Raw genomic sequence first — 18,399 nt, 5'->3', positions numbered from 1 at the left:
GAGGGACTCCTGGAGCTTTCCCGACTGAAAAATCGCACTCAGCGGGTCAATCTCAAGCGAGCTTACTTGGTTTCGGCCCGATCGGCGAATTTTTTATTTTGACGCTAAAAATTTAGTCCATGTCCCTGTCAATTTTTCTCGAATTGGGACTGAGAAAAAAATGTCAAGATTTCCGTCGCATCCTAAGAAGTCAGTGGCGTAGAATCGATTCCGCACGCTCCCGACACTCGACGAGACTCCCTGAGCCGAGAAACAGTCAAAAACTGGTCAAAAACGAGCATTTCGGACCACTTTTTGACTCTTTCTCTGGAGCGTTTTCAGCGGATAGCTCGAAGCGAGGGACTCGCGGAGCTTTCCCGACTGAAAAATCGCACTCAGCGGGTCAATCCCAAGCGAGCTTACTTGGTTTCGGCCCGATCGGCGAATTTTTTATTTTGACGCTAAAAATTTAGTCCATGTAACCCCTTATCGATTTTTCTCGATTTGGGACTGAGAAAAAAATGTCAAGATTTCAGTCGCATCCTATGTAGTCAGTGGCGTAGAATCGATTCCGCACGCTCCCGACACTCGACGAGGCTCCCTGAGCCGAGAAACAGTCAAAAACTGGTCAAAAACGAGCATTTCTGACCACTTTTTGACTCTTTCTCTGGAGCGTTTTCAGCGGATAGCTCGAAGCGAGGGACTCGCGGAGCTTTCCCGACTGAAAAATCGCACTCAGCGGGTCAATCCCAAGCGAGCTTACTTGGTTTCGGCCCGATCGGCGAATTTTTTATTTTGACGCTAAAAATTTAGTCCATGTCCCTGTCGATTTTTCTCGATTTGGGACTGAGAAAAAAATGTCAAGATTTCCGTCGCATCCTATGAAGTCAGTGGCGTAGAATCGATTCCGCACGCTCCCGACACTCGACGAGGCTCCCTGAGCCGAGAAACAGTCAAAAACTGGTCAAAAACGAGCATTTCTGACCACTTTTTGACTCTTTCTCTGGAGCGTTTTCAGCGGATAGCTCGAAGCGAGGGACTCCTGGAGCATTCCCGACTGAAAAATCGCACTCAGCGGGTCAATCCCAAGCGACCTTACTTGGTTTCGGCCCGATCGGCGAATTTTTTATTTTGACGCTAAAAATTTAGTCCATGTAACCCTTGTCGATTTTTCTCGATTTGGGACTGAGAAAAAAATGTCAAGATTTCAGTCGCATCCTATGTAGTCAGTGGCGTAGAATCGATTCCGCACGCTCCCGACACTCGACGAGGCTCCCTGAGCCGAGAAACAGTCAAAAACTGGTCAAAAACGAGCATTTCTGACCACTTTTTGACTCTTTCTCTGGAGCGTTTTCAGCGGATAGCTCGAAGGGAAGGACTCGCGGAGTTTTCCCGACTGAAAAATCGCACTCAACGGGTCAATCCCAAGCGAGCTTACTTGGTTTCGGCCCGATCGGCGAATTTTTGATTTTGACGCTAAAAATTTAGTCCATGTAACCCCTTATCGATTTTTCTCGATTTGGGACTGAGAAAAAAATGTCAAGATTTCAGTCGCATCCTATGATGTCAGTGGCGTAGAATCGATTCCGCACGCTCCCGACACTCGACGAGGCTCCCTGAGCCGAGAAACAGTCAAAACCTGGTCAAAAACGAGCATTTCTGACCACTTTTTGACTCTTTCTCTGGAGCGTTTTCAGCGGATAGCTCGAAGCGAGGGACTCCTGGAGCTTTCCCGACTGAAAAATCGCACTCAGCGGGTCAATCCCAAGCGAGCTTACTTGGTTTCGGCCCGATCGGCGAATTTTTGATTTTGACGCTAAAAATTTAGTCCATGTAACCCTTGTCGATTTTTCTCGATTTTGGACTGAGAAAAAATTTCGAAATTAGTGTCGAATCCTGCGTAGTTAGAGGCGTAGAATCAATTGCGCCCGGTCACGAGACTCGCCGGAGCTCCCTGGGCCTGCTGAAGAAGTGCGTTTTTTGTCGGTAATGCGGTCCAGCAGACTTCATTATGGCGTTTCACTTATGACTTATCTGGTAGAAAAGATAAGCTAGGGAGAAGGTTTTCTCAGCGATTGCGAAGCATGTCTCATGGTTGCCAATTCCCTTTAATAATTAATTGCTGCAAATTTAAAGCTGCCGCAATAAATTTGTTTTTTATCAAAGGATTCTTGGTAAGGTCCAAAGGTTCCTAAGTGGTCCAAAGGGTCCAAAGTGTTCATCTTGAGTATGGAAGAATTGTACTAGATATCAAAAGGAGATGGGTACGAGAGCAGGAAATGTTTTCTTTTTTTTACGAATAACAAAAATTTATTTATTCAAAATAAGAAAAAACAACGTACATTCAAAATTTAAAAATCAAACCTTGAAAATAAATTAATCTACAATTGTTTCTAATGAATACAAAAGAATAATTGTCTATAAAATTCACACAGACTGACTTGATTCATCATTAGAAAAAGAAAATACAAATTAAACTGAAAAAAAAATAAGGAGGGGAGGGTAAAAGTGATGAGGGAAAACCAAAAGAGAATATGTTGTAGGTAGTTAAAACACACAGACTATCATATTTCGTACCTTTAAAAAATAAAATTTGAGCAGAGGCATCGTTAGATTACAGAGAGGATTCATCCAAAGGACTACGGGTCCCTCTGCTTTCCATAAATTTTCACTTTGCGCTGGATGAATCATTTTTTTATTAATCTCTATAGGTACCTCTATCTCCTATTTTCCAAAAGCCTGCGTCACAGTGAACACTGAGTGGAAGTTGATGAAAGGAGTTATCATCAAAGGTTAAACTCAGAATTATTTCCCAGGACTGACCCTTGTATGCACTCTGTACCTACTTAGGCGACAAGTATTATGTGTTGAATGTAATTATGAAAAAAAAATGAAATTCCCTTTTCTTTTTTCTATCGATGAACGCTTGCTAGAAGCTAGCATGTCCAATGAGGCAGAACCAAACCTAAATCATACAAAAATCAATGTTTAAACGGGAAAATAGTTTAAATATATTTGCGAATGAGACCAAAAGTTTGGTTAAAGTGGATAATCAACGCTAATCCTACCTAACTCTTGGCAGAGATAAGTTTTTAAAGAACAGATACATACCTATTTGAATCAAATACATGGGTAGGTATGTGTTTTTCAAACATCTATACAAGAAGATAAAATCGCAAGCTATGGGCGAATAAGTTATATCCTTCAAAATCTAAATAAATTTTGTTTAAAGTAAATACCCTCAAAATATAGTGTAGGGTACCTATTTAAAACGAAAATGGATAACCGAAGTTGAGACTCTTAAGTAGATGATAGTAATTTGAGACAAGAGGAATACTATAAAAATGATCTGTTAAAATTTAAAATTATTATGGCTAAATGTATTTCTATCGGTGATGTGAGCATGGAGAGAAGGACTCAAGACGAATACACAATTACGAACTATTAAATGTTTATAAGATTGAAATGTTTATGACATTTTTGAAACACGGAGTTTCTCATGAGAGAAAGTGAAAAATTCCAGACGAGTACATCAATTTTTTTGAAGATAGACGGCCAAAAGTATAAGTGAAATTTAAAGATCGCCGGGTTTGGCGAAAAATTGCAGACGCAAATAGGAGAGTAGGTGTGCCTAAGACAAACTTTCTTGTTGAGTGTTTTGTAAAAGAAGAATAGATAATCAAATACAAACAATTAAGATAAAGGTCGAAAAAGAGTAAGTAAAAAAGAAAAAAGACTGACCAAAAATTACTAGGTACACAAAACTTTTCCGTACATAAATGATAAGAGAAATGTTTTAGGAAAACTCAAATGAACAAATTATTTTTGCATGAGTGTACAAGTGTGAGTGTGAGGGTGTTAAAATTACTTAAAAAAATAAAACACTTTTCGAACGTTTTAAAAGCTTTCTAAGTGAGAACTTATAAAATTCAATTTACATTAGATAGAATATTTTACTAATTCTGTCTACAAAAAGACTCAAATAAGTTAGGAAAAGTTCAGTGCATACAGATAGTAAGAGGCAAGAGGGGTAATTCAAACAACTTGCACGCAAATTCCACGCTGTTCGGTGGACGAAATGGTAAACCGCTCAATGTCTCTACAAATTTCCAGAAACTATGAGGCGCTGCAGGGTGCCTCTCCCCTTCATTCTAAATAAGTTGCAAGCTAAAAAACAAATGAGCGAGAAGACAGTGCATACATACAAAACGATAGATCGCAGGTAATTCTGGCGAGTTTTTTACAAATCAATGAAACGTAGCAAAACGTGTCCACTCAATTTGACATTCATAATGAGCAATAGGAAGAGAGGAGTGAAGTCTGATTGAACTGAGTGCTTATAAGAAGATTATACTCCTAAAAATTCTACCAAGTGAAACTGAATAGACAGAAAAAACCTAATTTTAAGGTCAGTTAAAAAAAGATCCAGAGCTCCATGACGCAACTGGAGTCCTTAGCGAGAGCAGAAAAGGAGGTGAAGTATCAATAAGGCTTGGAAAAACCTATCGGAACATGTAAGATATGCAGCTTACATGGTAAAAAATAAGCGACCAAGTAGTCCTTTTTGTCCCTACTACAGCGTTGAGAAACCAATACGGAGAGACAAAAAAGAGGACATCGTCACCAAATTATTGGGGAACGACGAAGACAAAAAATCTGTTACTCATTTTAAACTCTCCATCATAGATTCTTTTCGCAAAAGGGCTGTGTTTTCCTGGAACTAATGTGCACCAGAAAAACCTCGTCACAAACTCCACTGCATCTCCTGGCAGCTTTTGAGAAGTCACGACTGAGTTCATACACTATTTCTGTTGCGACTGATCTCAGAGTGATGGTGTCGGAGATTTCCTCACTCTAGTTTTTAGAATCAAGGAAAACACAGGTTGTCGATGAAACGAAAACTACTTGAGAATCAAACTGAAGAAAGTAGGTTGAAATGAAGGTGAAGCCACTATTCCCACATCACTCGTGAGAGGAGGTTTAATGACATGTTACAAGAGTGCAACCAAAACTTAAGAGGAATAAAGAGAAACCCACTACAAGAGCTGCGTAGATACAGAGTAACAAACACAGAAATACTTAAACTCAAGTGCCCAACACTCGAGTGTCGTGCTTACTCTTAAGTGACAACTAACATGCATACCAGGGAATCACAAATATGAACATAAACGTGCCTAACTGTAAAAATTTTCACTATACAACTACCGAACATTATTTACTTGCATTACAAATATTAAGTATGAAACAGTATGAATCATTTTAAGAAACAAAAATAGATGGAATCAAAAAAATACACTTCAAATCGTGATAGTAGCTTTTCGCCTGAGGTACGAAACAATGAAAACGGAATTCTGCTGCCGCAAGCAACGAGCAACTGTTTCGTAAAAATTTGAGTAGGTAATGCTGAATTTTCCTTGTGAGCAAGATTAATCATTTATTTCTTCGTGCGTATTCGAAATTCAACTCCCTGCTGGTTACTAAGAACCAATTTACCCATCTCATCAGACAAATTCGGCTTTAAAAATTTGATATCTTTGCCCCTTTTTTCGGTTCTTTTACAACACTTATTCAATTTAATTTTAATAGAACATAGAAAGGTTTTGACTTGATCAAACAGGTCGAGCTTTTACTGTACAGGGCATTTACATCATGCTTATAAAGGTACGTACAGAATTTTTCAGGATAGATACAATTATATACAAAAAAACTTGATGAGTTAGCTCCTTGTGAAAATAAGTTCAAACAGGAAACTTGTAAATCTATCAGCAAATAAGGATTAGCTGAATAAAATTGTCATAAATTGACCTAGTGAAAATATGGATTTCTACCACAAAAGTAAGATGAGACCTCATAACCTTAAACTTATAGACAAATGGTAAATTTTATAGTAACTTAAAAGATTTGTGGTAAATTTATTTAGCTCAAAAATGAATAAAACAGAGAATTTCAGAGGAGCCTAAGAAGTAGATTTGAGGGTTAACAAATTTCAACCTGCATCTGTGTGTACGAATTTATAGGTCCAAAACTTACAGACAGACAGTATTGTAGCGAAAAAGTTTAAGCTACAAATGTTGTTGGTATCTTCTTCGAAAACAATGGAGCATTTGTAAAAGGATCTTTTTGTGACAAAACACACACTGTGCTGCTGTACCAAAAAGTGCTACCCACGACACAAGACTAAAATTGAACCAGGATTACAAGAGCAATTAAGATGACGTGAAAATAATAAACGTTGAGACACTAAATAAGTTTACAGGCAGCAAGAAACGATGAATTTCTTAGGAGTCTTATTTAAAATACATGAATGAATTGTTAACGCACGTAGAGAAATAAATAAATACAAAATACAATAAGTTATAAAAAATAGACCAATTCCTATTTGATTTGATTATAAAAAGTATTAGAGAGAGAGGAGAATTCGGGTTCCGAAAAACATACTCAAGAAATGGAAAATTCAATCTAGGCATGAGGAGAACTCTGAAGACTACACAACAGTGGTTTAGTCACAAGCCGTGGAAAATAAAAATAAAAAATAAAAAAATCATGATAAAAAAAAAGCTATAAAAAACTGAAAAAAATTAGAGTTCAACAAATTTAACTACTAGTATAAAACAGTTAAGGAAACCATAAAAAAGAAAATCCAAAAAGTCTAAATAAACATACAAAACTCAAAAAGGTATATTCTGAAGAACAGCGAGTGGCAGGAAGCGACTACTTTATCTTCTTTTAAGATTTAAGCAGTCAACGGCTTGAAAATAATCTCAACAATCAGAGACAAAAACCGCAATTCACTACCTACATCTACTAAAAGGAGTTTGGTACAAGCAAAGTATCCCCTTGCTTTTTAGGCACACTTAATTTAGCCGTTGGCTTAAAAGAGTAACAAAATTAAAGGAAAAAAAATCCACTTCTACTAGTAAAAAATTGATTTCCTTTGATTTGCCTGAAAAACCAATCTAAAAGAATTTCAACGTCAAGTAGGTATGAATTTGATCAATTTAACTTATCAAGGAGGTGTGATGCGGAATAGTTTGAGCCTCACCGAGATGAAAATTAGTAATTACAGGGAACACTATGAATTTTGAGGGTTGAAATTTTGAGTCAATAAAGCTACAAAAAAAATGGCATCTGGAAGCTCTTCCTACAATTATTCTCAAAATTGAACAACTTTTAAAAAATCATATTGAAAGGTAGAAAAACAGTAGACTAAAAGCTATTGGTATTCATTGAATACCTCCTAAAAAAAAAGAGAAAAAAAATTGAATTGAAGAAAAAAGGAAAACCGTTATTAGTAAACTTCATACCAAAAAATGTTCTATTCTTCAATCATTTCATTGCTGATAGGAGAAAATAAACGAGGAGGGTAGGAAACAAGATTATCAAAAAATAAAACTGAGTTGCAAGACTATTTACAATACTACCATTGAAACCGTTGATTAAACAAATATAAAATTTGAATTTTTTTACCTTAAAAAAAGAGAAAAAAAGAGTTAGAAAAAAATAGAGAAAAAAACAGACACTTTACAAAAAGCAAAGTAGAAGTCAAGCGTAAAAAAGACGGGGCGCAAAAACTGAAATAAAAAACAAAGTTTATAAAAGATAAAATACGTACATAGCTCATGAGATATTAAATGTGATTATTCTTACTTCTTAGACATTAAATAGCTATCGAAAGTGAGTTACAAAGTGTAGTGATACGAGTTCTTTGGCATTTCGGGAGATCATGCACATCACAAAAATATTTCAAAACGCACTGTTTCATTTGCAGACGCTTCAATGAGGATTGCGGTTAATAATCTAGAGATATTTAAGCGCAATTGCTATTATGATTTGTACTCCGCCCGAGGATGGAAAGTATTAGACTTTGAAAACTTCTGGTTATCAGTTTAAGTTAGCACAATTGTTATCATGCATAGAGTATGGGAAGTGGTACCTGTGGTCCAAAAAAAAAAAAATTCTCGTCAAGTGCTGCCAGCGGCCAGGACGCTTAGAAACTTCCTTAACAATTATTCTTAGTCCATTCAACTTTTTAACCAAAGTGAAAATCTTTGCTGATTAGCATGCAACAGTCTTCTCTCAGTTTTCTGATGCGAAAACATCCTGAAGATTGCGAAAGCTTAAAGAGTAGCGAACATTTAGCAAGAGAAAACAACAATTCTTGTGACATTCCCTGACATCTTTGGTATATATTATGGAATTTTTCCACAGTAATGGTTTTTTGGGGTTCTTCAGTCTAGTAAACAACCTGACCACTTAAGCACTCAATTAACTGCCCCAATAATTACAGATGCGCTCAATTACAAAACACATTTTCAAACAGTGAGGGAAAGAGAATCAAAGGAAATTAATAATTTTTCTTCTTCACCTTCGTTTAAAGCGGTGCTTTAACTATGTTTTAAAAATAGACCGAAATCGCTTTCAAGTAACTGAAAAAAAATCTGTTTGCTAAAGGTATCTCTTTTCACCGCTTGAACTTAGGCATTGTGAAAAAAATCGAAGGTAAAGAGAGACAGGAAAGGAGACCCATTAACGATAACACATTACAGCAATCAACCTAACTCCACTAGACTTCACTAAGCCAGAGGCGAAAATACAAAATCCTGAAAAAATTAAGAATAAAGGACATGCCACAGCAACGGTTAAAGTATTTCATGCAACTAGAGACGGCGAAAAGAGCACTGCCAATAACAGTAGAAAGGTGACGCACTGCCCTATGTAAATAAATGAGAGAGTTGGAGAACCCGCCTCTTTTTCAATTTTAAAATTTAACGTAGGTGGGAGGGTTCAATGGAACATGCTTAAAGTGCAAAAATGGAAAAATGGAACGAACTGATAAAGCTTCGTCTCCATGTGTTTGTTGAATAAACAGATAATTTAACAAAACGAAATTTGTAACGATTAAAATTTAAGAAGAGTGTGTGTTACAGGATATAATGCCAAAAATTGGAACCAACTGGGGTGCAATTAATTGATTAATTCGATATTGATTGATTGATTGATTGGGTACTCAACTATTTGTGACCTAGTATAAATATTTCAAGGTTTGCGGATCTGATGATAGAATCTTAGGTTTTCAGAGAGTGTGCTCATTACGATTTCCATGCATTAATATAAATATCGTGTAGCACTAATGTAAGAACCGAGGAGTAAAAGTTGTTAGCATAATTTCAAATAGTGAATAAGTAGCGTTACCGTCCAAAATGAGCTACGGCAAACTTCTAACAACTGCTAAGAATACGCTAGTAGAAAAGTACAGTACGAAAAACTCTACATTTCTTGTGATTGACAATAACTCCTTAAAATAAATGAATGCACATGCAAGCAAGTTAATATGTAAATATTGAACTTGGAATACTAAAAAATGTAAGGAAATTGAGCCTCAAGTCCAAATCTTATTCAGTGACATTCATGCCTGGTGCTAAAAAAATATTGAATAGAATGTCAGTAAAACTATGAACATTCTTTGCTTAAAAATACATATGAAGGAATACATTTTTTGTGGTTGTTTTTTTCCCCGTCAGGCAAATTATGTTTCCAAGGAACCTCCAGGACATTCTATTGACATTAATTCGAAACTTTGAAACACTCTTTTTTCCCAATCCTCAAGGCAAATCCTATCCACCTCATAAAATGACGTCATTTCAAATTTCAATGAAGATCATTCAGATTATTAGGGATTGTTACACAGGCTAAAAATGACGTTTTACAAAAAAAAAAAAAAAAAAAAAAAAAAAAAAAAAAAAAATATTAGATTACAAAATTTTGGCTTTATCTTGATTCAGAAAACTGATTAATATAACTTGGTCACAATTTCAGATATTTCCAACTCAGGCAACTGTTTCTTTAACCAAATACATAAAAATCGTATTTATGACAGGGATTATACAATTATGAAAACAAATCAAGCAAAAGGGGAAAAAATAAAAATAAAATAAAAAAAAAGACGCAGCCAAAAAAACAAGCGAAAAATAATTTGTTTAAGCTAACAATACATAATGACAAACGTAAAGATTGAAGAGAATAATTAGTAGGGTTAAAAAAATCTAGAAAAAAAGGGTAACCACGAATGGTGAAACACATAAAATAAAGGATGCAAAAGATAATTCCGACTTGTATAAAAATAAAAAAGTGGTAACATGAATCAACATTTCTTCCGCAGAGTTGAGGGACTTAAAGTAGAATTAGAAAAAAAGGAGAGGGAATTAGTTCATTTAAAAATCTTTTAAAAACTTATAAAAAATTAAAAGCCAGACGAGCGGGAGAGTTTGCAAGAGGAGAAAGACCAGCTCTGTTTCCGCGAAATTTGTTCTACAAAATGACAGCCTGATCGAAAAACGGTCATCAAAAGGTATCTTTGAAAATAGACACAGAGCCGGCTCTCAAGATATCCATTCTTTTAAAAATAGCGAGAATTAGTTTGGACCTCAGTTGCGCAACAAAGGACAGAAAAAATACCGATAGATAATCCAAACTTGTCAGTGTTTCCTGACAGTTCTTCATTTGCGCTCACCTGGGGTGCAGAAATGTTGCATTTAAACATCTGTGCAGAAATTGCGATATGAGAAAGCTTCCTCAAATTAGTGAGAAGACTAAAAGATTTCTAGCAGAGAGAGAGATTTCAAAATTTTAACAGAGTTTCCTTCGGAACTTCGTGCAGAGAGTCATAAATCAAAACAAAACCAGGAGCACTGCTGGTGTGTACATATTGAGACCGTTTACTTGCAAATCAGGAACTATCTATCTGCTTTTAAAGGGTCATTACTTGAAAGTAGCTGGCGTTTCCCTTCCTTTTTAAAGGAGGAATTATCACCATTGAAAGTTGGTCATTTGGTGGAGTAAAAACTACAAATCGAAATAAAAACCTTGCCGAGAATTCACTGTTTTTTGGATGGAGATGCATAAAGTCCAGTTAATGTTTTTCAAACTCCTAATTCACTTTGACTTTACACAACAGTTAAAAAAATAGTATGCTCTTAAGCAAAGTACAGCTATATCTTTTTTAATTTTTTTTTTACAAAATATTTTCTAACTACAGACAAACTTCCGTGAATTATCTATCCAATGTAAAAATTGAACTACCTATACGCGCAAGGGTAAAAAAAATAAACAAATAAACAAAATAACCTTTTTTGTTTTTTTTCCCGAGAAAAGAGAAAAAAAAGTTAGCTAAGAATAAAACAAAAAGTATGAACTAATTACTTTACAATGATTAACATCAATTCAACAGCAATTCGGACTACCTTGAAAAATTTGCTAGCACATTTCGAACATCTTCATACGGTTGACACAAGAGAGGTTCAAAATGCAAGAAGCAATTGATATATCAATTTTAAATTAATTTAAAAGAGACTCAATTAATTCAATTAAAATATGAGTAACCATAGTCGATAGTAGTAAAATTTTACACTAATCTTAGGTGTGGTTGCGCAGGGAGAGAAATGAACTGCATGCAAGAGGAAATCGTGACATCGACTTTACCGTACCCGCCGAAGTAAAACCATCAGTGTATCAATTTGATAAAATAGATAATTATAGCCTATTAACCAAAATTACTTAAGACATAAAATTATAAAAAAGAGAGAAAAATTATAAAAATTGCATTACTCGAAAACATACATATTTCATTTTCCGTTTTTTTTTTTTGTCAAGAATGAGAAAAATATTTAAGTTTTTGAAAAATCAACAATCTCAAGAGTCAAAAGTAGACACGCATATGCAAGAGATGTCCCTTTAGAGTGGAAACAACATACAAGATTTTTCCAAGTCAAAACGTGATAAAAATAAATGAATAAAAAAGAAAAAATAACAAAACGTAAAAATAAAAACTGTGAAATCAAGTAACACTTTTTCTTGGAAAATAAAATTGGTACTACCCCCTTTCCCCGATAACAAACAGGCGAGAAAAATCATATTTACACTGAAATGTAAAAAGAAGAGAATAGAAAAAAATATATCTAAGGTATTGTATTACAACATTCAAGTTTAAATATGGTATGTATACGTACAAAGAGTACACACTTATATGCTTGCATTTAGTAAGGTAGGTAGTTACAAGTTACAATTAGTTAATAGAAAGGATGAAGAAAGGAAAACAGAAACGTTGACTAAGGAGAGATAAAAATAAAAAAAATAAAATAAAAACTGAACCCTCTAAATATATGGTATGAACAAATAGCTCCGCTGAGCGGAAAGAAACATAAACAAGGGCAACTATACACTGATCTAGAACTGATTAAGAGGTATCTGATTAAAAGTATAACTGCTTATGAAATTTGACTAATCTCGGAGAATTGAAAGCAGCGGCATCTCCGCTTCAGCTTCAGCGATGAAAAAAGGAGAAAATATACAAGGTATAAAAAACTCACAAATAAAAAAGTGAATAAAATAAAAAATAGGTAACATGATTCACAGTCATTTGAAAAATGTTGCACAGGAAGAAGAGACTAGCAGAAAAAGCAGAGTTTTACATACATTCTAGCTCCGCTAGTTTCGGTGGTTAGACAACTTGGTAAAAGCCGTTTTCACTTAAATAATAACACATGCTCCTAACGTTTCTAACGCTAAATGCTAGTCTCCCGAGATGACGTCCCGTTATGCCACTTGCTCAGCTCTCTTTAGAAGATCAACGACTCTTTGCTTTAAGGCGCTTCGTTTATTCAATAGTCATACTGAAAAAAAAGAAACTCTCAAGATGGATTCAAGATTTCCATAAGATCCAAATAAAAGTTAAGTATTTATCTGAATCCAAACGAAACTGCATTTCGAAACTTGCTGGCGAATCATAGGATATCATCCACTAAAAAGGACCAATGTATGAAGTGATGTGTTTTTATGCTCTAATTACACGATCTTAATTCTAAACAACAAGAGAATATAAGCATTGAATGGACTGACTCAACGAGACTTTACAACTCTTACTTTCTGCATTTTTCCCGATGAAAAGTTATAAAAAGACTGGCTTGTCCCATTGACTAATTTTTCATTTCAATTTCTTGCTAATTAAACTTTCATGGCTGGAACATCCAAAAGTATTGCACAAAATATTGGAGTTAGTTAGAAAACTCCCCCTTTAGCACCAGGATGGTCCAAATTGGAGCAACAACAGTACAATTCAAATGCTTTGCAACAAAAAAGACTTTCGCAAAAAACAATAACAGTCAGAACAGTACTATGATTCAGCGCTGAATCAAATTTTTCATTTTACGTTGCTGCAACATTCATTGACAACAACAGAAGGTACATTTTAATAACAAGGCCAAACTTAATTAGCAGACACTGAGCCAAAAAAATAGTGCCGGGAGCCTTGAAAAATAATTTCTTAAATTTTCAAATACAGCGACTCTCGACTGAAGTTGTAATTGATTTGAATTTCTTCTCCCGCAGTTCGTTGAATCAGTCGGATAAAAAGAGGAAGGAATAGAAAAAAAATATCTAAAAACCATCAGAAGTCAAACGTTTTGCATAAAAAATAAAAAATACACAACTATAAATAAAATATCATTCGTTTAAAAATGTCAAAGATAAAATGAAAGGTAAAAATATGCTCTAGTAAGAAAATAAACTTTTTTTTCTGTTTTTCCCAACAGAGGAGGAGAAACTAGAAATAAATACATGTTTTTTTTTTTCTTTTTTTCTTATGAAAACGAGAAGGGAGGCGCTGCTTTCAATTCCTGAGTAATACAGTCACGCAAGCTTAGGTCCTTGCGTGAGTTTCCTTAAAATTGAACTAGATGAAGAGCGTAATTGGACTACGATTATGGATTAGAGTGCACATTGAAACCACTGCTGTTAACACCAACGGAACGGCACAGCCCGAGGTCGGTCGGCACCTTCCTTCACGAGTGGTTTGTGGAATTCACGTCCGGGTCGGGAGTGAATCGTCGCCCAGCAATGCTCACAGTAGTACTGCAACACACATCAAACACTTTAATTTCATTCATTCTAACACACACCTTCAAATTTCTTATCTTGTCATTTCAACTACATTGCGCACATAGGTACCAACTTTCAAGACTCATTTTAGAGACAACATGTCAATCCATGATTTCCGTACACAGACAGCTTGCCATAATTTCTTTAAATCCCTTGACTTTCCCTGACTACTTTTGCTTTTCCCTGACTCTGGAAATTTTCAAGGACCCTGACTTTTCCTGAACTTTGAAAAAAATGTCCACTTTTTCCCCCTTGAAGTACCTTACCTTTTTCTAGACTTTGGACAGAATTTCCTTGTTCAAAGGTCAAATGATAGATAAAGGCATTCAGTAAAAGGTTAAAGGATGACAAGCCTTAAAAATAACCAGAGGGATAAACAGTTGTAGGACAAGTGATACGTTTTAGTGATCGGTAGATGTGTCCCAAATTCCCTGACTTTTCTCACAAATTCCCTGACTTTTCCCACAAATTCCCTGACTTTCTCAGTTTTCCAGACCGCTGGCAACCCTGCAGGTGTTACATTGAAATGTGTATTGCATCAAACAAGGATGAGCAAATTTTTTGGCTCATTTTAAAAACAAAATATGTGCTACTGATTTCTCTACGCCAATGGGTATTTTTACAAATGGGCCGAAAAATTTTGTTTCTTCTGGTGCAATACTGTCCATTTTGACATAAATTTCCAAACATCAAACTTCTCCCACTTGGTTCATGAGTCAAGTGCTCATAGAAAAATTTGTAATGCTTATAAAAGACTGAAATCATGTAAATCTTTGTTTTGATTGACTGGCGCACTTTTAATAAGGCGGAATATTCATGGTCACATTATTCATGGTCACCTAAGTAGTTCCCTCTGACAATTCTACGGTTAATCATAAACCTCAAAGATTTGAACTGATACTTTTCTTATGACCCCGGGCGCAAGAATCCAAGTTTTGAAAAAAGAAAAAAAAACTGGGAGGACTCAAAAGATCGAGCCCATGAATGTATGTGTCTGAGGAAAATCTACTAGAAATGAGCTCAAAAGATTGCACGCTCGCTAAACAGCACAGTGTTCCCTATTTTCCTCAACACTTGGATTTTGGCGCTTGAACCCTTCAGAAAAGTAACAGTTTCTTATCTCTTGTAGAGTATGTGTTGCATCAGCACTGTAACTGAGGTTCAGTTGACAAAGAGGGGACTTTTTCAGGTTTCATTCAAATTTTGCTCTTGAGGCCATGGTAAATTAAATTTTCAGAGAAAATAAGGGCCTTTTCTGGACATCTTTCCAGGAACCTGGGGATTTTACGTTTAAAGTAAATCCTTATGAGACAAGCCTCCTTCAAAAATTGAAACTGAGTTCAAAGCTAGTTGGGGCTTCTTTGGTGTACTGAATATTGGAGTTTTAAATTGACACTTACCTGTAAACATGTGACGTTTGCACAAAAGAAGGGTGCAAACTTCCCAGCGCAACGCTGTCCCTGACATTCATCACACATCTGATCATCTAACACGTACGGTTTCACTTCAACCTAAGGAAAAAAGAGAAGCTAAATTATCAAACTGGGTATACAAAAATATTAAACTCAATTTTATCTATTGGAATCACTAAGAACTTCTTTCAATATTAACGCAATAATGGTTGATTCTTCATTGATTGCCTTCAGAACTACTCAGAAAGTTTAAAAATGAGAACAGAAAATGAATTCAAAGTTTGAAAACAGAGAATATAATTATAGCGAATGTGAAATAGATAGCAAAAGATTTCAACTTTAAGATTCATTTTAGTTTTTGTTAAAATCTTTAGTTTTCCTCAAATTGGGAGGCATTACTTTTCAGCAATCCCTGGAAACCAATCCAAGGAAAGATGGGAAATACTGAGATTCTATAATTTTTTTTCATTTTCTTGAAAAATTGACCGAACAATTGAGTATCAAATCCGGAGCATTATTTCTAGCTAGTAGAGGACGGCTATTCCCCTTCCCAAACGTATTCCATGGAGTCAATGCCAGTCAATTTTAAGGTATTTTGTAAGCTTTTAAGCATGATAGCAACAGTACTGGGTGACAGCAACCATCAAGTGAATATCGGTGAAAATAAACTGTAGGTTGATATAGCTCCTTAAATGTGTCTACGCTAAAAGAAAAATGTTGAAATAAATTAAATAAAAAATAACAATAAAGTATGTGAAATCTTAAGAAAAAAGTTCCTTTCGGTTCCTTTCATTTCTAAAGCAAAAGTATGACACCATGTGGTAATTCAACATTTCCGCTTCTATTTCATTTTTTCGAAACAAAAAGCAAGCCAATATTATAGCTTGAAATTTATACAAAATAGTCTACTGACAGACAAGAAAGCCAAGGAAGTTTTCAGGAAATTATACTGACTAGTTGTCCAAAGAAAAAATAAATTAAGATGGGAAGCCTGCAACATAGCAAATTGAGGTACTCAGTTTTGCACTTACACCATCGCTTTGCTTTTGGTGCCTTCTTGCTTAATTACACCCGGGAAACGTTATTTGCTTCTTAAGGATCAGAGCTTGGAAATAATTTAAAGAAATCGTGAGGCATTTGAAACTGTTAGCTTATCTTCAGGTTTAAAAAATAGTCTTCTCAAGAAATTACACACAAATTACACGCGATCGATGTTTTTCAGACCTGAAAGTGAGTCAATAGCTCATGACAGCCAGCGTCCAATAAGTTTTAAAATAGTTTTTAAGTATCATTCAAAGTGAATGAAATTTCCCAATTATGCAATCTGACAAAGTGATAGGGGCCCCACCTAACTTACATCCATCTAATTTGCCCACAAGTTACGATTTCGTAGTTCCAAAAAAAGTCTCAAAAACAGGTTTCCTGTTTCTAGTTCGAACTGTTGTGTGACTTCTGAGTCCAGCTGAAAATGAGTAAGACCTCTAGTGGGAAATTCTATTTCGTTCTCGTGTCTGGTAAAGCATCTATCCTACAATTATTTCAGCTAAAAAATGCCTTTATTGTCGATGTGTTGAAGGCCTTTCCATGGAGTTTCATCCTTTCCTCAACAATTTTAGCCTTCCTTCCAAGTCCAAATATTCCTCTGAAAAGATGCCCCATGGTTGCTGTTTGTGTTCAATTTTTTGAAACAACTATTCATGGACCGGAATAATAATTCAAATTTAAACATACTCTTTTGTCGATATCGGCATGTTGGAGTTGGACGAATCGAGCGGATATAGCAGCGATGTAGCTTTGCTGATTGCTGAATGCTACTCGGCCGGCGCCTTTTGGGTACTTTAGTTCCGGGTCAGTGTCAATTCCAGCGTAGCAGACACCTCCATAAAGTCTGTCCATGATCATCGCTAGCTCGACTGGAAGCACAAGAATAAATGAATTATTCTCACAAGAATTATGTATAATATTTTTCTACAACGATCTTCTTCTTCTAAATTGAATAATTCTTTAAAAAATATAAACACGTGGTAAATAATAGTTTTCTGCAACGAAGCTATTATTTTTGTGCTGTAATTGAGTTTGAATTCAATTTTTTTAATTTTTTATAAAAAAAAACAACAGGTGATGGTAAGTTAAGTTTTACAGCCATCTTGCATACATCATTTGTTCATTTTACATCACTGCCTTCACCTGTCATGCAAATATCTCAGAAATCTCAAATAGTGAGCCTGAAAAATGGATTAACAACTTAAAAAATTCATTATTTTGGATTTACTGCCAAATCATCATCAGCTAAAATAAATGACGAGGTACAAAATCGAAGTAATTTTAAGCGTCCCTGTTGATGCAAGTAGGAACACATCCCTTGCTCACGATAACTTTCTTTTCTTTTGGGTCAATAAAAAAGTCAGATACTTTTTCTGATTTCCCAACTCCTGTCCTGACTTTTTTCAAAAATTCCATAACTTTCCCTGGCCTTTCCGCGACTTCACTACCGCAAAATCTTCAGGGTTGCCACAGAATATAGAAAATGAAATTCCCTGACATTTCCCTGATTTCCCTGACAGTGGCAACCCTGAATCTTATTGTGAAAAAAACTTGTGCTTATAAATATTGAAATAGATAAAGTTTCCATTGGAAATAGGAGAAATAGAGAATTTGCGGGTGTCTGGATGAATTTCGTGTCTACGTGTAAACTACTGAGTGAATTGATCACAAGGATACCCTTGGTTCATAAATTGAACAATTATTGGAGAAGATATGACAAAATGATCTCTTCTGCTAAAATACGCAAGTTTACATGGGAAATGCCGCCAGATGACGTCACTAGGCGGTGCATTTTCTCACTTTTATATCTATTTTTATATTATTTCCTATATCAGAAAAAAATTATAAAAAATACTATGAAATCAGCTCTTTAAGCACTTTCAGGGCCGTTTGTAAAATCTCTTGTCAACCTCTGGTCACCAAACCAGTGGTCAGACTCTGACCAGCAGTTAATCTACTAATCAGCCTAACTACTGATTTGCAAGAGAGAACAAAAGCTGACCGGGACTTGACCTGAAGAAAACCGGGAGTC

General features: G+C 35.4%; 1 protein-coding gene across 2 annotated transcripts in view; it reads right to left on the bottom strand.

Annotated features, from left to right (window-relative positions):
• Positions 1-2,880: 2,880 nt before the first annotated feature.
• Positions 2,881-18,399, bottom strand: part of orb2 (cytoplasmic polyadenylation element-binding protein orb2) — a 425,677-nt gene continuing 410,158 nt past the window's right edge. For both annotated transcript variants that reach the window (XM_019049956.2, XM_019049957.2), the window contains 3 exons: positions 17,055-17,236; positions 15,312-15,422; positions 2,881-13,884 (listed from right to left, as the gene is read on the bottom strand). In XM_019049956.2, coding sequence (XP_018905501.1) covers positions 13,768-13,884; positions 15,312-15,422; positions 17,055-17,236 — 410 coding nt within the window. In that variant the 3' untranslated portion in view covers positions 2,881-13,767. The remainder of the gene's footprint in view (positions 13,885-15,311; positions 15,423-17,054; positions 17,237-18,399) is intronic.

The sequence above is a fragment of the Bemisia tabaci genome, chromosome 10 (genome assembly GCF_918797505.1).
Source record: "Bemisia tabaci chromosome 10, PGI_BMITA_v3".
In the NCBI taxonomy this organism is placed as follows: domain Eukaryota; kingdom Metazoa; phylum Arthropoda; class Insecta; order Hemiptera; family Aleyrodidae; genus Bemisia; species Bemisia tabaci.
Note: the sequence above shows the minus strand (reverse complement) of the source record. Positions and strands in the feature narration are given on the sequence as shown.